General features: G+C 31.2%; 1 protein-coding gene and 1 non-coding gene across 2 annotated transcripts; one reads left to right on the top strand and one right to left on the bottom strand.

Moving 5' to 3' along the window:
- Positions 1 to 7538: 7538 nt before the first annotated feature.
- On the bottom strand, positions 7539 to 11616 carry LOC120077042 (Leucine-rich repeat (LRR) family protein). Its single transcript, XM_039030880.2, has 9 exons — positions 11320 to 11616; positions 10677 to 11232; positions 9187 to 9650; positions 8876 to 9011; positions 8676 to 8747; positions 8518 to 8586; positions 8361 to 8432; positions 7881 to 7949; positions 7539 to 7734 (listed from the first exon to the last, which is right to left on the bottom strand). The coding sequence occupies exons 1-9, from the start codon at positions 11420 to 11422 to the stop codon at positions 7728 to 7730; spliced, it is 1548 nt and encodes a 515-aa protein (XP_038886808.1). The 5' UTR covers positions 11423 to 11616; the 3' UTR covers positions 7539 to 7727.
- Positions 11617 to 11645: 29 nt separating this feature from the next.
- On the top strand, positions 11646 to 11718 carry TRNAR-CCU (transfer RNA arginine (anticodon CCU)). Its single transcript has one exon. It is a non-coding gene; the product is annotated as a tRNA-Arg (tRNA).
- The last annotated feature ends 10586 nt before the right edge of the window (positions 11719 to 22304 follow it).

The following is a 22304-nucleotide window of genomic DNA, read 5'->3' as shown; positions in this document are numbered from 1 at the left end:
TGTATTAACTAAGAAGCATGGGAGCATGGTCACTGCTAAGGAGATCATGGAGTCGTTACAGGCGATGTTTAGACAACCATCCTCATCCGTTCGACATGAGGCTATTAAATACGTTTACAATTTCTGTATGAAGGAAGAGATCTCTGTTAGAGAATATGTCCTGGACATGATGGTCCACTTCAACATCGCGGAAGCAAATGGGACTGTCATAGACGAAAAGAGTCAAGTCAGTTTTATTATAAAATCTCTTTCAAAGAGTTTTCTAACATTTCGCAAAAATGTTATGATGAATAAAATAAAATATAATATGACTACTCTTTCAATGAGCTTCAGACTTACCAATCCCTAATGAAAAAATAAGAATCATGAAGGGACAACAAATGTTGTTAACCAGAGAAAAATTTAGAAAGGATCATCATTGGGGACGAAACCTTCTGATAAGAAGTCTAGACCTTCTAAGGATAAGAGTATCCAGAAAATCTTGGAATCAAGGTGTATGATTCAACTGCATCATCTTTTAACATTTTTACTATGCGTTCTTTTGCTCTCCAAGTTTTTTGATAACTTATATTAACTCCAAATTTTGTATGAGCCTTATGGATAATGTCTCTAGGAATGGATTGATCAGTAGACCTGAACCTAAAATTATCATAAAGCAATTGTCAATTACTGATGAAGAAGTTTGCCTATGACAACTCTGAGTTGTATTCAATAGACAGTCATGCTCAGAAATGTACTTCCTAAGCATCCACAACGCATTGTTCTTATACCGAGATATACTAACATACCAATTGCAACCTTCTTACAAACATTTAAACTCAGCATACTTTGAATTTGATCTTATAGTCCTAAATTGAAAATTATTCTTCATTACATTTATGTAAAAAAAAAAAAAAAAAAAAAAGACTTTGAAAACTTCTTTACTTTCAAATACACTTTTACCTTCAAATCACCATAAACAATATCTCTTATATCATTTGAAGAAGAAGAACCTAAATATCACATTCTATCACCATCATCACCTACACTACTAATAGCATCCGCACTACTAATAGCAGTAGAAGACCCCTCAAAGGAACAAACACTTACACAAGCAACTAATGGATGTCTACTGATTGCATCTTTAGCCAAAGTTAGATACCAAAAAACATATTTGTCCCTTTTTATTAAAACCACAATTTGAATATTATTTTTGCCAAAATCCAAAAAAACTGCCAAAAGTACCAACCCATTCAATTGAATCTATTCATGTATTAAACCAACTAAACCATTAAAGTCTATACAGTCATCTACCAAAATTTCACTAACCTCATAATTCTTATAGCAGTGATAATCATTCCACTGTCCTTTATAAAAAAAACAACTATAGGAATAGTCATGGGATCATGCAAAATGAAAAAAAATATTATATGAGAAACTCATAATGAAGCTATATCACTAAAATTTTGTAAGAAATTCATAATTAAAATATCTAATAGTGATAGATAGAAATGGAGTTATATCTTTGTCTATAAGTGATAGACAAAGATAGAACTCTATTAGTGTCTATCAAATAGACAGTGATTGAGTTCTATCTCTGTCTATCACTAGATATATGTATAGTGATAGACACAATTTATGTCTATCTCTGTCTATCCGATGTTCCCACCATATAAGCTATTATAAATCGAGTGAATATCAATCAAAGATAAAGTTCTACCTTTTTCTATCCCTGATAGACAAAGATAGTCACCTATATTTGTCTATGGTAAAGCACTATTTCTATCTATTTGGGATAGACAAGTAATAATACAATACATCGTTAATCATTTATGCACTTTCAATTGAATAAGATGTTGATCACGTTCAAAATTTTAAGGATCCGATGTTCCAACCATATAAGCTATTATAAATCGAGTTAACATCAATCAAAGATAAAGCTCTATATTTGTCTATCACTAGATAAAAATAAGCGTCTATCTCTGTCTATCTGAGATAGGCAAATAATAGTACCATACATCATCAATCATTTATGCACTTTCAATTGAATTGGATGTTGATCAAGAATCCGATGACCATATAAGCTATTATAAATAGAGTGAAGATCAATCAAAGATAGAGTTATATTTTTGTCTATCCTTGATAGACAAAGATAAGTGTCTATCTCTGTCAATCTGTGATAGACAAAGACAGAGTTCTATATCCTAATAAACAAAGATAGGCATCTATATCTATCTATTTGAGATAGATAGAGATAGAGCACTATCTCTATCTATCTGAGGTAGACAAATAATAATATAATATATCATCAATCATATGCACTTTTGGTAATAAGATGTTGATCATGTTCAAAATTTTAAGAATTCAATGTTTCAACCATATAAGCTATATTAATGGAGTGAATATCAATCAAAGATAGAGTTATATTTTTGTCTATCCCTGATAGACAAAGATAGGCATCTATATCTGTCTATCTGAGATAGACAAAAATAGAGCACTCACTCTGTTTATATCGACTCCTTTCGATCCAGTCCTGTACTAATTTAGAATTTTCAACTAATTGGCTTCTAAAATAGCTTCGCAGTGTTATATGCAACAACTTGTTGGAATTGTGAAGCAAAAGTTCAATAACTTGGTTTATGAATTGGTGCAAGAACAGTTATTGTCCTTTAATTTTATTTATTTATTTATTTATTATTTTTTTTTTTTGTAGAATAAAACATTAGAATGAAGAGAATATGGTGAAATTCGAAGAAGAAGAACTATTATTCACTCGGTAACACAATGTAAGATATTACAAGAAACAGAAGAAGGAGAAGAAGAGGTACCTGTGTGATCGATCGAATCGACAAAGAAGAATAAAACCTCTGAGTTGTGTGGTGACAATGAAATGATCAATTGAATTGAAATTGGAGAAGAAAATGAATTGAAATCGACGATGAATGGAACTGAATGAAATTGTTTTGGAATTGAATGAAAATGAAACAAAGAAGAAGAAGAATTGTTGCAGGAAATCGAGGGTAGCTGTAGGAAATTGAGGGTAGTTTTGGATTTTTTTTCTAAAAATATCCGTTGATATGATTTTTTGCCATAGTATGTAAATACTTTGTATTTATTTGAAATCGAGGGTAGTTTTGGATTTTTTTAAAAAAAATATCCATTGATATGATTTTTTTCCATAGTATGTAAATACTTTGTATTTTTTTTTCTATTTTTGACCAATTTTCTTATATTATTATACCATCAATTTGTCTTTTTGAAAAATAATTGTCTTCTTGACAAACAAACAAATATTCACTTTTCCAATCTTGTTTTTGTTATGCCTATACAATGAGTTAGGCTTCTTTCGTAGGTATTGTGGTTGATGGAGTTATAAATACGGTGTAATTATTGAAGCTTAAATGAAAATGGAGTTATGAATACAGTGTAATTGTAAATAAATAAACTCCCTTACTGATTTTTCTCCCTAGAATTATATTTGAATTTATATTTTATTATCAAATTAGATTTTATCTAACTACTTATCAAAGTAATCACAATAAATAAAAACTTACTGATTTTTCTCTCTAATTTATATTTGACTTTATCTTTTATTATCAGATTTTATTTTATCCAACTAACTTTTGATTTGTTTAAATGTTTATTACAAATTCAATTGTATCTATATATATATATATATATATAAACTATTTTATACATTTTGTATCAAATTAATTTGATCTTTTTTTTCTTAATATTTTCGATGTTTTCAACTTTCATATAGAATTGCGTAAAAATGGTTTGTTGTACTTAAAAGGAAAATGGGAATTAAACTTTAAACGTTTGAAATATGTGCATGTATATATATATATATTTGTTTAGTTTATTATTAATACTAATATTAATATTGATATTATTAAAATAAGATAACAAAAAATCCTAAATCTCATGTTCTCCATATTTTTCACTTAGTCGCCTCCCAAAATCTCTTTTTCTCCTTCTCATTCTCATGTATGCAATCGTTGGTTCAGCGAACCTTTCTTGAATTCCATCATCTTGGCTAGCTTTTGACGAATACTCTCGCAAGTCATCGACTTTTTTCGCTCGTACACATGTTTTCTACTTTTATTTCTATTTTGAACATCGTTTTCAACAATGACGTTTTGGGATTGATAATGTTTAAAGTTGGCTTTCAAGATCCTATGAGTAAAATGATCATATGGAATGAAGATGATGAAACTCCCTACAACTGATTTGATGTCAAACAAAATCATATTTCCAATAGTCACATCCTCCTGAAGTTTTAATTCCTTCAATCACTCATTTGCCTACAACAACTTCATTGGTACAATCAACTTTTCTCTTTCTCACCTTGGAGGGAGTCCATCGTTGTAGACATCCATAAGTTTCTAATGACCTCCACTGCCTGGTCGTCATCTTCCCTCGCAATACACGCATTCTACAGTCAGCTAGAAGCATTAATGACCATATTGGGTGATTTTTAATCTTTGCTTCTAGAATGTTAGATACCATGTATTTGTAGTTCTATAATATTTAGGTAGAGTGTATTTATGGGATTCGTATTGTTTTTGAAGCAGTATATATTCGCATTCTCGTTTGTACTTAATTTTATTGTTTTAGAGTAGTTTTGTTATTTACTGATTAGTATTTTCTATTATATAAATTGATTTTGCTATTTTTATAAATTTGAAACATTTTTGCCATTTTTCCAAATGAAACTTTAAAATTTGTTATTTCTCTTGTCAGCCCATAAATTTAAACACGAACACGAATAGCCTACTTGCTATGACTTGGATGCTTCAAATATATGTATATTTAAAGTTAGCAAAGTGTATTGTATTTCAAAATGATATTAAATCTGTTCTTTTCTTTTAATTGAAGTAATTGCAGATGTTTTTTTAGTACAACAAATATGGTATGAAAATATAAATTTTCAACCTCACCAAATGAGTGCATATCAATACTTTTGAGTTATACTCACTCTACCGATAATGTAGTAGATTATATCTTTGTAGTGTTCGTAAAATTTATAAAATTAATTATCATAACACATCTTTAGGCTTTGTGTAGAGTTATACTGATTTTTACTCATCACTCGAATACAACTAAATAAAATCTTGACGTGGCATTTTATTAGATAAAATTAAGTGAGATGTATAATCACTAATCAGTAGCTAGTTTGACTAATGACATGATTGAATTGGACAAATGTAACGAATCAATACTCGATAAGATTGGTGAATAAGTACTTGTCGTCATAATTTGTAACTCTATTAACCGTTACAAAAATAAATAAATAAACAAACAAACAAATAAATAAATAAATAAAGGGAAAGAAATAAAGAAATAAAGGTGAAAAATGAGTAAGTGAATGGCAAAAGAAGGCAAGTCAACGACTCAACAATAACGAAGTACATGTCTTCTCATGTTATGATTTTGGAGGTTGAAATTAGAGTAAAAGTTTAATTTCTCGATGTAGCCGTGTTCGGATTGCTTTTGAGAGTGTTAAAATTGATTATGTAGACCCATTTAATAACGTTACTATTTTCTATTTTTTGTTTTTCATTTTTTTTAAAAGATTGACATTTTTTATAACTATTTATGTTTCTTATTCTTAAAATTTGAAAAATATTTCTAAAAATTGAGAAACTACTCTATTCCATTTTTATTTTATTTAAAATTGTTTCTAATAAGTGAAAAAGTATAGATTTAGCTAGTCTGCGGGTAAGCAGGGCCAAAATACTTGTCAGCTTCATTGTGAGACTTTTTTTTATTATATTTTATTATTTTTTTCTATATATATATATTTTTTATATTTCTTTGATAATTATTTCTTTTTTTCTTTATTATTTTTCTATATCTATATGTCAATTTAATTTTAAATTTCCAATTTTTAAATATTTAAATTTCAATATTATTTTGGTTTTCAAATTTCAAATTTTTAATAGGATTGTTTTCAAATATAAGAAAATTAACCAAAATATTTATAAATATAGAAAAAATTTCATTGTCTATATGTAATAGACCACAATAGACTAGTATCTATGTCTATTTATGTCAGGATAGACACAAATAATCTATCGTGATCTATTACAAATAGACTCTGATATTTTACTTTATTTTAAGGTATTTTCAATAGTTTTGTTATTTAAAATAATTTTCTTTTTCAATATGTATATATAAATATATTTTTTTTAAATTTGAATTTTAAATTTTTCAATATGCATCTTTACATATTTTTTTTAACTTATTATTTTTTTATTTTTCTTACATACAAAACTAGTTATAGTTTTAAAATATATAAATTTTGTTTACTAAGATATTCATTTTAATATTTTTACAACCATGACATTTACATAATAATATAATTGAGTTAGATTTGAGTCTACATCATTTAAAATTTTAAAAAGATGACTCAAGTGAGAAATAATATTGTAAGTCAAATTTTAAATAGTTATTTATTGTTATTAATTTTATATTGAGACTTATGTGTATTTGATAATTATCTTTTATATTTTAATGCATGTTATATATATATTTTTATTTTATATAATTAGATTATATTTAAATTATAAAATATGGAAAAATGTAAGAAAAAAATACAAGAAAAGAGAAACAAGAAATAACTATCAAACAAGTTTATGTTTTTTTTTTTTAAAAAAAGAAATATGAATAGTTATCAAACATATTCTTGTTTCTTGTTTTAAAAAAAGAGGAAACGGGAAACAAAAAAAAAGAAGAAACGGGAACGTTATCAAATGGGCCCGTAATAGTCTTTACCGCTTTGAATATTTGGTAGAGTTGTTAAAATCAATTTTTTAATCCTATGCTAATTCTCACCTTGTAAAAATATGTTTCTACTAGCTTTTAAAAGTAGATTCAAGTAAAATTAGCATTTGTTAATACCCTCTTCTTTTGTTATGCTCCTTATGAGGAGAACAAAGTTACTTATGCCTTTGCGACATTAGCATCTTTTTAAGGTGATTCTTTGATCTGGAATTTTCTTTTTTCTAGATAATATTTTCTCCAACATTCTTAATGAGGAGGTTATGTTATACTTTTTCTCTTATTCATATAGTATCTATTGATCTTAAAAATAAAAAAAAGGTAGAAATGTATGAACATATAAAAATGTAGATATCTCGATGGTTGGCTGGTTTTCTTTTTTTTTGGGGGGGGGTTGCTAAAATTTTAATAGCATAGTCTTAAAAGGAGTCTTAATTTACATTTTGATAAACTTTGAGTAAATTTAGATGAAGTTGAAGATAATTACAGCGTATGTTTTAAGTTATAAGATTCATTTTGATGAAATTATTATATATATATATATATATATATATATATATATATATATATATATATATGTAGGGACCATTCATCACAAAAAGAAGAAAAGAAAAATTTCCAAATAGCCCTTCAAAAGAGAAACTTAATTGGCTTGGCCTGTTGGCTTGAGTAAAAAGTTTCAAAGTTTTATTCCTTGTAAACTCCAAGCACCTGTCAGAAAACTTAATCAAATAAAGCATCTTATTCTTTCTTAATAGCAAATTAGGCAATAATTACCAATCAATCAATCAATAAATTAGACGATAATATGGAGATAATATGATTCTCATACTACAGTAAATACTGCAACAGTTTATTGCAGAAATTCTGATAAATTACAAAGCCCCTTTTCTTTAAAATTACACTTCTAAGCTTTATATATTCTCTTCCATCCTTTGAGATAGCCAAATAGATTTCTGATTCTACAACCTAAAAATCAACAAAATGGAGAGAGAACAAAAAAATGAACAACATTAGTTAACAAGTGTATAGAATAGTAGAGAGAAGAGGCTGATAGAGTAGAGAAGCATTTGCTAATGGAGCCAAACTTGAAGAACTCAGATCCATTTTCTTACTCGACGTGTATGCCTAGCTTCTGCAGTGCTTGGAGAGCTTTCGACTTCAGATCATTATTTTGGAGAAATCTGTAGACATAAAAAGTCACCAATTAAAACCATTGGATCATCTCTTGAAACTTTATGGAGGGAAAGGGAGCAATTGTTTTTCCTCCTCTATCGAGTTCAACATTTCGGTTATTTTTATAACCGCTTCCTAGCCATCGAAAATGAGAACATGTGCAAACTTGTGATGACAATGTTTGAGCATCGAAAGTGAAGGCTAAAAATGAGTCCGAAGTGAGATAGTTTAGTTTCAAACTTAGTGAGGGCAGTTCAGATGGAAAGAATATCATGCATGTGTAATAATCGTAAGTGTTGCAGCTAGCAAAGCATGATATTGCTGTTCTTTTATGGACTCGGTTTATCTACTTGTGTTGTTATATTGTAGGTACAAAAAGAAGGAATAATTCCAGGTGTATAATCGTGGCCAAAACTTACATTTCACGAATATGTGGAAGCTTCGAGAGTGAATGAGGAATTGGCCCTTCAAATTGGTTCTTTTCCAGATGCCTTCAATCAGCAAAACAAGCAGAGTTATAAAATAGGCAAGAGAGTTCCAGATTAGTAAACGAGAGGTATCGACTACAAAACGTACAGTGTTTGCAACTCCTTCAATGAACCCATTTCTGGAATAGAGCCTGAGAGTTTGTTGCTACCAAGCCAACTGCAAATGCCAATCAAGAAATAGCTTTTTAAGTATGATGACTCAAATAGCTAAGCTAAGTTTGACAATGGAAAAAACTTTTCACTTACAGATGAGAAAGGGCAGTTAAATTGTTTATGCTTGAAGGAAGCGTACCAGATAAGCCAAAGTTTGTCAAGTTCCTTCACAAATATTAAAAATAAGGAGAAAAAGTTCAATCATTTTATTAGTTTAATCGGAACATATATAAAATGAAAGTATAAAGAAATCAGAAATTTCTCTGCTGGCTTCTTGAGGTGAGAATACTTACAAATTGACAACTCGAGCAAGTTTTCCATCGGAACAAGTAACACCGGTCCATGAATTCTCCTTAGGCAAGCAAGGATCACCACTCCAATCATGGGGTGGATTGTTGAAGCTTCGTGCCAAGTCCACCATTGTCATCACTGCCAAATTATTCAAAGAAAAAAACAAAAGCTTTGTCAAAAGAAGAAGAACATGGCTTCTTCAGCTTTCTTGCATTAATCTCAACTCAAGTGAACGGTTGATATTTTAAGAAAATAAAAGAAACCGAATACATTATCCCGAGGAGGAGGATATGTTTATGAGGAAGAAAAGTACCATCTCTAGTTAATGTCCTTCCACCGAGACGAAAAACTTGAAGGATCTCAGCAGCATTAATCACAGGCCCAACGGGCATGTCATCTGCAGGAGTTAGTTCTATGTGGGTCTGTCCATACAAAGGCCATCTCGGACTGGAAACAGACACGCCATTGGCAGTGACATTGAGGTTTGTAAAGAAATTCTTGCCATTTATTGCAACATTAAAGACCCTCCAGCTATACGGACTCGGAGACCGATTGTCCTGAAAGTATAGCGAGATGTAGTAGTAGGCTGCTGGAAGTGGGAACGGAGGCCAGTTAATTTTGAGCAACTTCCCACGGCTGGTCGTAATGGCAGTGTTAAAAGCCTTTGCTGGTGGGAGATTCCAAAAGGTTGAAGGAGTAACGTTGGCATGGCATGTTACCAATGGGTTCTCATCAACAAATGGGTGCCATTGTCGGTTGAATGCATCATCTGGAAAGCTAACTCCACATTGAAATTTCAAGTACCAAAAATTGATCATAAGTTTAGAGATAGCTTACTTGAAATTACAAGTTTGTAGGTGAAGTTAAGTCCCCTTTTTCAAGTTCATTCATCAATTACATATAAACAACCTCCACAACCCAACACACAGAGAAAAGAAACAAACAACTTTAGGCATATAAAACAACAAAAGCTTAAATCTTATTTTTTATTACCTAAACTTTGAAACATTTCAAATAATCTATTTTAATCTCTAAGGCCTCGTTAAATCTTATTTTTTATTACCTAAACTTTGAAACATTTCAAATAATCTATTTTAATCTCTAAGGCCTCGTTTGATAATCATTTAGTTTTTATTTTATTTTATTTTAGGTTTATGAAAATTAAGCCTCTTTCTTCTCAATTTCTTACGATGGTTTCATCTTTCTTATAAAAGATAGTTGAATTCTTAACCATATTCCAAATTAAAAAAACATGTTTATAAAACTACTTTTCTTAGTTTTCAAAACTTGGCTTGGTTTTTGAAAATATTTGTAGGAAATACATAACAAAACAAGAAATTTAGAGGTGGAACGGGTATTTATAGACTTCATTTTTAAAAACTAAATACGGAGCCTAAACTTGGCATATACATTGCTTTAGTCCTTACAACCTTTCTATTAAATATTTAACAAGACCTCAAACTCATATGAAAACCTGTCATCTAACCTACCGCATGTGACTTCAAACATTTGTAAAATATTATAAATGAACAAAAGAAGTATCAACATCAAGTTTCTACTAAATATATTCAAGAAACCAAAAGATTAATCTAAAATGGTCTTCTGCATGGAAAAACTCAACAACAAAGATAGAATGTTAAGACTATTTTCCCAACATTTTGGATTCATATGATTTCTATCCAAACAATACCCATTTCAAATCATACCAATGCCAATCTGGGTCTTCAACACAACTACAAAATATCACAATCCTGAAACAAAATTTAGAAGAAAAATTAGTTGCAAACAAAGAAGTTTACCTACCCAATGACATCAACATCATGTCCAAAGCTGGTTCTAGCAACCAAACTCAGAGCATGGTTCTTGAAATCTGTGGTGTTATAAACAGAGTCCTCCAGAGACTCCAACTCCAGAGCCGAAATGAAAGGGCTAGAACTCGAATCCGTATGTTGATTCCTGGCCAAACAAACACTCATCATTTTCCCCATCGCCACCGCCACAACCTCGTAATAAGACGACATCCCATTGGCGTAATCCTCCGTCGTGTTCACGGTGCTCCATTTCGTCCCTTCTACAATCTGATCGAAAACCGGCGGCACCTTCCCGCCGTCGTAACCACCGTAATAATACGTGGTCCTCACAATGTATTTGCCTCCTTTAACCACCGGAATCTCATAGCAGTATTTCCGAGCCGATTTGTCAGGAAAATAACGCAATGTCGAGAGAATCGGCACAAGATTTGGATCGTGGAGCTTCGTGGTGTTTCCGACAGAGATAAAACCTTCATCGGTGATGTACTGAAGGTTGCCGACGGTTGTCTTGGCGGCTGAATCGGTGGCACCGCAATTGAGAAGATAGCCTGCAAAGATTTGGGGGAAAAAGGAGATGGGGTTAAAGAATTAGAGGATGAAAATGGAGGAATGTGAAAAATTGGTGAAATGGGTACCTCGAGGAACGGGAGGAGAAGCGGTGGAGAAGCGGAGGAGGAAGAAAAGAAAGAAGAAGATGGAATTGAGAAGGGTCATTTTGTTTTTTTTGGATTTTTTCATGGAATCTTTTTGTGGTGGAGAGGATGAATTTTACTCCACCAGAAAAAGATGGGTCTACTTTTTTTGTTTGTTGCAGGTTTTTGTTGAGGAGAAAGGAGACAGAAAGGGAGAAGAGAAAATGGCGATTTTGGCTGAAGCTTGAGAAAGAACTGACACGTTCGTGGCTGTAGGTTGAAGATGAAAGTTTTTAAAATAATTAAAAACTTTTATTATCAGAAAAAAAGCGCCTGTAGCTCAGTGGATAGAGCGTCTGTTTCCTAAGCAGAAAGTCGTAGGTTCGACCCCTACCTGGCGCGTATTCATTTTCTCCTATAATTTTTTTCCTTCTCAATTTGGTTAAAATGTGTAAAATAGTTTTCTAATGTTTATTTTTTTAAAAAAATAGGGAAAAATATCTTTTTTATTTTAGATTTTGGGTTTAGTTTATCACTAGATTTTAAAATATTACATATTTAGTCTTTAATATTTGAATTTGATTTTAATTTAGTTTATATATTTCAAAATATTACAATTTTACCTTTGACATTTGAATTTTGTTTCAATTTAGAGCCTAGATTTTAAGATTTACACTTTTAACCTCGATTTTTTTGCTAAATAATCATTTTTCAACTTTAGTATTAATGTTGTTGATAAATTTAAAATAATTATGATAATGATAATTAATTAAGTTTCATTATTTTTCATCATTTTTAAAATTAACTTTAAAACTTCACATCATAATTATTTTTAATTAATTAAGAGACAATGATGTCAATGATTGAAAGTGAGTGTCTAATGAAAAATTGAGGTTTAAAGTGTAAAATCTTGAAACCTGAGAATCAAATGGTTATAAAACTCAAATCTAAAGAATAAGATTGCAACATTTTGAAATTTAAACTAAATTGAAACAAACTCTATACTTGAATAAAAGGTCTGTTTGAAATGACATAGGAACAAAAATGTTTGGAGTTTTTGGCCAATAGTTGTTGTTGGAGGTGGTGGTTGGAATTTTCCATACAAATTAGGAAGGGATTAATATTAAACTTGTTAGCATAAATTCTTTATATCTATATTGAATAGATAAATCCTAGGATCATTCATGTCAAATTGTAAAGAATAACATACCGGATTCCATTGCAAAATTGATGATAGCTTCAAGATGATGATGGATGACTATGGTTTTCCTCAACCAAAACTCCGAATGTCCTTAGTGGGATCTCTCTCTAGATAGGATTCAAGAAAGACTGAGTGCTTATTGTTTTGGTATATCGGGGACCATAGCCCTAAGGTCTTTTTATATACTAGTTCAATTAGGGTTCCATTAAACCTTAATTAACTAGGAATAGGCTTCTACCCATTAAGTCCATACTCAATTAGAAATCTAGGACCTTAATTAATTAGATCACATAATAGGGTCCAATCTAATAAAATAACCCAATGTGATAAATTACTAATCCACATACATAGCCCAGACTTTAATTAAACATATTATTATTTAAATATGTCTAACAATCTCCCACTTGGGCTATGTCTATGTACCTAATATAATTAAATCACATAAACCTTAAGCGCACATAAACAGGTTATTTTAATAATAGAATTTCTCTTTAGTTCAATCTGATCCATCTTCTGTATTAGCATGGAATCAAGGTGGCTTTCGTCACTACCCTTGTAACTAAACCTTCCTTGATCACCAATTCCAATACATTCAATGACATAGATCAAGTATGGATGGATAGCATGGAAACTACATGTAAAGTGATCTGGATCATGCCTGTTTCCAACTGGTCCAAATTCCTTAATGAGATCATTCTAAAAAAAAACTTTATGCTAAACTGCATGCATGATAAACAAGTTCAGATAATAAAACATAAACCATCAACTTTATTCTATATAGAAAATAAACAAAATAAGGTCAAAGAACATCCTCAATAACAAACTCCTATTAAACCATGGAATCAGAAAAGTGACTAATACCCATGTGAGCAATATGCTCATGAAAAACTTTAGGTGGTAAACCTTTAGTCAATGGATCTGCCACCATAGAGTTTGTTCTTATGTGTTCTATCGAAATTTGACCATTCTGAACTTTTTTTTTAACAACCAGAAACTTCATGTCTACATGTTTGACTTTGTATTGCTTCTGTTATTGTTGGAATACATCACAACCGACTTATTGTCACAAAATAATTTTAGTGGTCTTTCTATGCCAACCACTATCCGCAGCCCAATGACAAAATTTTGCAACCATATTCCATGATTGGATGCCTCATAACATGCTATAAACTCCGCATCCATGGTAGAAGAAGCCATAAGTGTTTGTTTAATACTTTTCCAGGATACAGCTCCTCCAGCCAACATAAAGACATAGCCTGAAGTGGATCGTAAAGTGTCTTGATATCCAGCATAATCAAAATCAGAATACCCAATGATCTCCAAAACTTCTATCTCCAATAAGTGAGCATATAATTTTTTGTTCTCTGTAAATACCTCATAACCCATTTGGCTGCTCAATGATCGGTTACTCAAATATTTGCTTAACACTCCAACTATGAAGGCAATATCTGGACGCGTACATACTTGAGCATACATTAGACTTCCAATGGACGATGCATAGGGAACCTTCTACATCTCCTTAGTCTCGAGTGTGGTCTTGGGGCATTGACCTAAATGAAATTTATCATCTTTAGCGATCGGGGTATCTCCCGGCGCACAGTCTTTCATGCCAAATCTACTCAAGATCTTTTCAATGTAGTTCTTTTGTAACAATCTCAAAATATCTTGAGAACGATCTTGCAGTATTTCAATTCTTAATACTAAAAAAGCATCACCAAGATCCTTCATCTCAAAATTTCTTTTGAGAAATCTCTTAGTGTCATGCAATAAATCTACATCATTACTACCTATGAGTATGTCATCAACATATAACACCAGAAAGATTGATTTACTCCCACTGAACTTATGATATACACAATCTTCCACAATATTCACCTCAAAACCAAATGAGGTTATCACTTCATGGAATTTGTGATACCATTGACGAGAGGCTTGCTTGAGACCGTAGATGGATTTCTTTAATTTGCACACCATAAATTTTGAATTATTAGACACAAAGTTTTCTGGTTGCACCATATAAATCGTCTCATCAATGTTCCATTGAGAAACGTAGTTTTTACATCCATCTGGTGTAGCTCTAAATCAAAGTGAGCTACCAGTGCCATGATTACCCTAAAAGAGTCCTTTGATGAAACCAGAGAGAAAGTCTCTTTATAATCAATGCCTTCCTTTTGAGTAAAACCCTTTGCAACAAGACGAGCCTTATATCTTTCGATATTGCCATGTGAATCCCTTTTGATTTTAAATATCTATTTACAACCTATGGGTTTCACTCCTGATGGCAGTTCGACAAGTTCCCAAACGTCATTATTTTTCATGGATTTTATTTCCTCTTCCATAGCACTTATCCATTTTTGAAAGTTAGAACTTTGTAAAGCTTGTTGGAAGTTGATTGGATCATCTTCCATTAGGCCCACATCATCCTGATGTTCTTGAAGAAACACAATATAATCATCTGGAATTGCACTTGCTTTCTCTCTAGTAGATCTTCTTAGTGGCACTTCTTGAGGTTGTTGAGTTTGAACTTCAAGTTCAACAACGGGGACTTCAATGTTGTCTTGTTCTATAATTGGTTCAATAATGAAGTCAGGAATTGGAGCATGAACATCATTTATAATCACATGAGGAAAAGAAACCAATTCCTCTTCAAAGACAACTTTCTTTATATTATCTTCCCCCCAAACTCAACATCCTCAAGGAGTCTAGCATTTTCTGTCTCAAACAATGATCTAGAAGTGGGATCATAAAACTTGAAACCCCGAGAGTACTCAAAATACCCAACAAAATAACAGCTAATAGTTCTTGAGTCCAATTTTCTTTCATTAGGCCTATAAGGCCTAGCCTCATCTGGACAATCCCATATGTGAAGATGCCTAATATTAGGTTTCTTTCCTGTCTACAACTCATAAGGGGTTTTAGCTATTGCTTTACTAGGTACCCTATTAAGGATATATGTTGCAGTCTCTGGTGCCTCATCCTAAAGGGATTTTGGTAGAGAAGAATGACTAATCATACTTCTTACCATATCCTTAAGTGTTCTATTTCGCCTTTCTGCTACACCATTCATGTTGGGTTTTCCCGACATAGTGTATTGCGAGACGATTCCATATTCCTCTAGGTATTTGGCAAAGGGCCCTAGACGTTGTTCACCTGATCCATCATATCTACCGAAATATTCACCACCACGATCAGATTTGACAGCCTTAATTTTCTTTCCAAGTTGAAGTTCAACTTCAGCTTTGAAAGACTTGAAAACGTCCAAGGATTGAGACTTCTCATGAATTAAATATAGGTACCCATATCTTGAATAGTCGTCTATGAACGTAATAAAATATTGTTGTCCATTCCAAGAGGCTGTAGGGAATGGACCATAAATGTCTGTATGTATTAGTTCTAAGATGTCTGAGCATTTGTTGGCACCTAATTTTCTTATGTTTGTCTGTTTTCCCTTAATACATTCCACACAAATATTGAAGTTACTTAAATCAAGAGAATCAAGAATTCCATCTGACACAAGTCTCTGAATTCTCTGTTTAGAGATGTGACCTAAACGCTTGTGCCATAACATAGCAGAATTCCCATTTAAGTTACGCTTTGTACCACATGAATTAGATAACAGGATCTTGTTAAATGAAGCAAAAGAATCAAGCATATATAGATTGTCAATTAAAGAACCGGTACCAATAAGCTTAGAATCTTGAAAAGACTAACTTTATTATTTCCAAAAGAACAAGAAAAACCAAATTTGTCCAAACTGAAAATAGAAACTAAATTCCGTCTAAATGACGGTACAACAAAAGTCTCATTCAGATCCAAATAACAACCAGTTTTAAAAAGTAATCTAAAATTTCCAATAGCTTCAACTGGAACTGCTTTGCCATCGCCCACATAGATGAATCTTTCAGCATCACTTGGCGACCGACTCCACAGGCAACCTTGCATTGATATACTTATGTGAGTAGTAGCACCAGAATCTACCCACCAAGTATCTGTAGGTACAGAACCTAAATTAACTTCAGAACAAACCAAAGTAAGAAGTTTACCCTTCTTTACACGCCACTTGGCGTACTTGGGACAATCTTTCTTGAAGTGACCTTTCTTTTTGCAGAAAAAACAAGGATTTTCAGTAGCTTGTTTCTTGTTTTTATTCTGCTGAAATGTCCCTTCTGCAGCATTCACAATTCTTCTTTTCTTCTTATCACGAGAACCTATTGCCAAATGAGCACTTTCTGTCCTTTCTCTCTTAATCCTATCTTCTTCTTGCACACATTGTGAGATAAGCTCATTAATACTCCATTTATCCTTCTGAGTATTATAACTTATCTTAAACTGAGTGAATTGTGCAGGAAGAGAGAAAAGTACCAGATGCACGAGTAAATTTTCATTTATCTTGATATGAAGTGCCTTTAATTTACCTGCGAGATTGGACATTTCCATAATGTACTCCCTTATGTTTCCATTGCCCTTATACCTCATAGAAGTTAAATAAGTCAAAAGACTACTTGCTTCCCTTTTCTCATTTTTAGCAAAATATTTCTCAATTTGAGCAAGGAACTTATTGGCATTTTCACTTTCCGTGATAGAGCCCCGAAAAGACTCCAGAATGGAGTGCCTCATGATCATCAGACACATGCGATTTGACCGTTTCCACTTCTCTATATTAGCCGTATTTGGCTATTTCTCAGTAGAAGTAGGTTTATTGATCCTTAATGCAAGGTCCAAATCCATACACCCAAGAAGTATCTCTAGGCTTTCTTTCCAAATCTTGAAGTTCGATCCATTCAACTTAGGGATTGAACTTAGATTTCCAAATATTTGAGTAAGACCAACTGAAACAATAAACAACAAAACATATGCTCACAATTAAAACATAACAAAATAATTTCACATATGTGGTGGGCTCTTTTAACAAGATACCTAACACAACATTGATGTCCAGCCTTTGGGCAAAAAACACCAATTGTAAATGGCACTCTCAACGTAGTAATCAAAGTACTGACAATTAATTCTGTAAAAAAAAAAAAAAAAAAAAGCCTTTCTTTGGACCAAACTTTTCACATGAGCAATCATTATAATTGCTACATACTCATTACCACACACATACCCACAATTTGGCCAAATAATTATCTTCATTTGGACCGATAATTATCCGCATAAATTCATGAATATGCACATCTTATATTTCATAATTAAAACGATCTAGATAATAGAGGCTGTTTTGGTAACATATTATTTTTGACCAATTCAATCTAAAATATAAGATACAATAATATAATAATATTATTGTACAAAAAATAAAGGAGGAAGAACATCAAATAGTCTTTTACAAAATTCACTTAATAATTGCATACACATAATATAATTAAAGTAACATAAACATGTGAATATCACAAAAACAATCAAATTATAGATTTTAATTCACAAACTTAGTTATTAATCAATAACACTTAGAAACGCAGGTAAGAAGTTCAATTAGCAATTAATCCAAATAGTTGACAAATTCAATATTATCAAACTATTAAAAAATAAATTAACTAAATTCAATCAGATTTTTTTTAACTAAAAAGTTATGTTAATCCTTAATTGATGAATATGAGTTTCAAAAAAAAAAAAGAAAGAAAAAGCGACAACATTAACTTTTCCATTATTAAGCAAATTTAAAATCGAACTCATAAAGTCATTCATTAAGAATTAAAGAAAAAAAAACTGATAATTAAAACCAAGAACCACCGGTAAGACTTTAATCGGTAATTGACCGATACCTTCGCCCAACGACAACTCCAGTCAGTCATTAACCGAAAGTCTTGATGGATAAAACTTGCAGCAACTAAAGACCTAACTCCTTCGATCGGTCTTTAACTTTTTTCCAGTGGATTTCATCACATTGGTGGACTTTTGTCAAGAATGTTGAACTGAACATCCTTAATTTTGATAATAATAGAACTAAGATTTTTTTTCTTAAAAAAAAAAAAAACTTTAGGAAACCATGTTCAATCAAAATAATCAACAAAAAAAAATTTCACTTTAATCCACCACTAGCACATCATTCATAATCTGTGATGGATATGCCAAATACCGCAGACAAGAATACAGGATGCAAGAATACATATTGCCAAAGAAAAAAAATGACCGCCAAGATTTCCATCCTATCGTCAATGAGTTTACAACGCTGCTATAGTAAGCCGACCATTTTTTTAAAAAAAATTCTTTAAATTCTTTACTGAAACCAAAATTTAATCAACAATGCTAATGAAAAATGCATAAACTAACAATCCAACATGAAATTCATGCTCTGATACCACTTGTTAGCATAAATTCTTTATATCTATATTGAATAGATAAATCCTATGATCATTCATATCAAATTGTCAAGAATAACATCGGATTCCATTGCAAAATTGATGATAGCTTCAAGATGATGATGGATAACTATGGTCTTCCTCAACCAAAACTCTGAATGTCCTTAGTGGGATCTCTATCTAGATAGGATTCAAGAAAGACCGAGTGCTTATTGTTTTGGTATAACGGGGACCATAGCCCTAAGATCTCTTTATATACTAGTGATAAATTATTAATCCACATACATAGCCCATACTTTAATTAAACATATTATTATCTAAATATGTCTAACAAAACACTCAACATTCATTTTTCTAAAAGTTGGTTTTAAGTTTTTATCCTAAATCAACTTATTTTATAAACTTATTTATTTCAAAATCTATTTTAGGTGGTTTTCAAACCCTTAAATTTTTTTTTCAAATGTCTTATTTTTTAATTTAATCACTTAGAAAGATATTTCAAACACACATTAAATGTGTAACATTTTGAAATCTAAGACAACATAAAAACTAGATCAGACCAATAAGATATTTTTCTCAAAAAGGAAAAAAAAAGTCCACTGTTCAATTAATTTTGTTAGAATTATATGAATGTCCGATTTCAATCAACTTTTATTTACGCCTCTTTGTTCCATCCATATTAAAATTTAAAGTACATTTAACTTCATGGAATTGATATTTTTAATTTAAATGGTAGAATAATCAGCTTCTGATAAAAAGCTAAAGTGGTTTGATAGAATTTTAATTTTGAAAACTAAAAAAAAAAAATGTTTTTTTGTTTTTTTGTTTTTTTTAAAAATTTGACTGAGAATTCAACTATTTTAATTAGAAATATGCAAACTATTAATAGAAATTAAAAGGAAATAAACTCAATTTTTAAAAATTAAATGATTAGCAAACGAGACTTAGTTTTTTATCTTTATTTTTTTTGAAAATCATAATTTTTTTTCATCCTATTTTTTTAACGTGTTATACATTTTGGTTAAGAAAACATTTAAATTCTGAGTCAAATTTAAAAAACAAAAACAAGGTTTTTGGAACTTTTTTTTTCCTAAACTTATTTTTGTTGTTGTTTTTTTTTTTTTTTTTTTGACTTTGACCAAGATTTTTTTTTAAAACAATTTAAATTATACCAAAGAAATAATGAGTAAACAAGCCTAGAGTTTTTTTTTTTTTTTTTCTTTTAAAAAAATAAAAACAAACTTGGCAACAAATGGAGACTTAATTTTTGGTTTATGAAAATTGTGCTTGTAATTTTCTAAAAAATTCTTTATCATGTTTTCCTTTTTTCTAAGTAATAAGCTAAATTCTAAAAATAAAAGGGAAATTCTTATCAATAGAAAAATCTAATATTTACAAAGCACTTTTAAAACTTTTACTATAAAGTATAAATATTTTTAAATATTTTTTATTTTTAAAAAGGTCCCAAAATGAAAACTAATTTTTAGCAACTATTTTTTTAGATTTGAAACTATAGTTTGTATTTTGGAAGAACACTTTGAAAGTAGGCAACAAAACAAAGAAAATCAAACAAGGCCTAAAATTTTAATTTTTTGGATAGACCTAGAATGACTTTTGGTGAAGAGAGTGAAGGAATAGTGAAGTTCTACAGCGGAAGCGAGATCGGTCCCAATTTTTGTTTTTCACAGAATCCCAGTTTATAGACCAAAAAATTATGCATTATACAACAAAATACAACATACTTAAAAGGAAGTAGGGAAGAATTGAAACTTACCCGATCTCGATCTCCAAAAAACTGAAATCTCAAATGGCCACCACTACAAATGAACCTCCTGTATTCTCATTAGAGATTGAGAATTAGCAGGAGGTGTGGGCTCTATTATGTTATTTGGGAAGAGGGAAACGATTTTGAGATGAGAGAAAAAGAAAACTTTTCTTCTGTGTTTTCTTTTTCAAAAATCCAAAAAGAATCACTCTAACACTCAGGGGTTGTTTGGGGCGTTGAGATGATATAGGATGTGGGGAGTTCTGATGTCTGGAGAGTTCTAATGTCTGGGGAGTTCTGTTGTCTGTGTTTGAGTGTACAAAGTTGTTATGTCTGAGTTGATATGTTCGTGTTTGGGTGTGCAGAGTTATTATGTCTGAGTTGATATGTCTGTGTTTGGATGTGCAAAGTTGTTATGTCTGTGCTATCTGGTTCAGTTTTTATACTCTAGAATAATTTGCCTGTATAGACATTTTTTTTAATCTTATAATCCAATTATTGTATTCATCCTATTTGGAATAAGACATTGATTACATTTTTTTTATTCTTTCCAATCTCAAGATCTGGTATAAATTCAATTTTATATTATTCATTCCAAACTTCTCATCAAAGAAAGCCAAGTGGTTTTACAAAATAGTGTTAATTTAGACCGGATATGAAATTAATTAAATTCATTCCACTGATCAAATAAAAAAATTAGACCGGATATGAATTTCATTAAATTCATTCCCCTCAAAAGATTTTACATAATTTGATGGTCCTATACATGACTATTTTACAACTTGGTTAGAAATATTTTCATCCATATCCAAGGGCTACATACCATGGGCCATTCGTACATGTCACAAAAAATCAGGAAATATAAAAAACCTATGGAATAAGAGATTAGGGGAAGTTACAAAAAATAATAACAAACTAATTTGCAAACGCCGACAAAAAATTAGTTAGTCTTGCCCAACAAACACATGCAATACCTTTTCCTTAATGGTGGTGGAATGTCTAGAAAACCATTTGTTTGCTGAATATCGTTCACCAACATATCTATGAGGGTCAATTGATCATCCTCCTCTAAACCCTCAACTTGGTAGATCTATTTGATGACCTCTTGACTCCTCTTGAGCTCCAATTCATATTTCTCTTTCTGCCATTGTACAAGTTTCTCCATTTTACTTTCTTGCACATCCATTGCTGTGCGTACAATGTGAAGCATTTCAGATTGGAAGGGATTCCTCTTGCGTTTTGTTCCTCTCGTATCGTTACTTGATCCAGTACGCCTACTGATGGGTGTATCTGGGAAAACTTCATCCATCCCATCAACGGTCGGTATGTTCATGTTAGGTATACTTTCTTGTTGCTCATTAACCTGTGATCCCAATCAAATATCCTCCAAATGTGCATCTGTTACAGATGCTTGATCGTACGAGATTTCATTGCCTTCACCAGTGGCCCTATCTTTCCCAAATACGATTAAAAGCTCATCATAGTGGGGGAGTGGTTTGTGTCTCAAACCCTTCACGTTGGGATGGGACTACAAATAAGAAAGTATATTATGTTAGAACATAATATTATATTAGAAAGAGTTCACCATTGTAAGATAATAATATTATAATGTGTTCTCTTACCCGAACCCATACATCGAAAACCTCTTTCTCTACTTCCACACATTGGAACTCGTCGTTCCAACCAAATCCACTACATGCATTACTTGGAATTTCAACGATTG

This window comes from Benincasa hispida, chromosome 5 (genome assembly GCF_027475165.1).
Source record: "Benincasa hispida cultivar pf3 chromosome 5, pf3_genome.v1.1, whole genome shotgun sequence".
Classification (NCBI taxonomy): Eukaryota; Viridiplantae; Streptophyta; class Magnoliopsida; order Cucurbitales; family Cucurbitaceae; genus Benincasa; species Benincasa hispida.
Note: the sequence above shows the minus strand (reverse complement) of the source record. Positions and strands in the feature narration are given on the sequence as shown.

Excerpts from the sequence above, each read along its gene's own strand:
- LOC120077042 (XM_039030880.2), bottom strand. The coding sequence starts at position 11,422 with ATGAAAAAATCCAAAAAAAACAAAATGACCCTTCTCAATTCCATCTTC. Across the intron at positions 9,651-10,676 it reads CATGATGTTGATGTCATTGG|CTTTCCAGATGATGCATTCA; the intron begins GTAGGTAAACTT and ends ATGTGGAGTTAG. Across the intron at positions 9,012-9,186 it reads AAGGACATTAACTAGAGATG|TGATGACAATGGTGGACTTG; the intron begins GTACTTTTCTTC and ends ATAATTTGGCAG.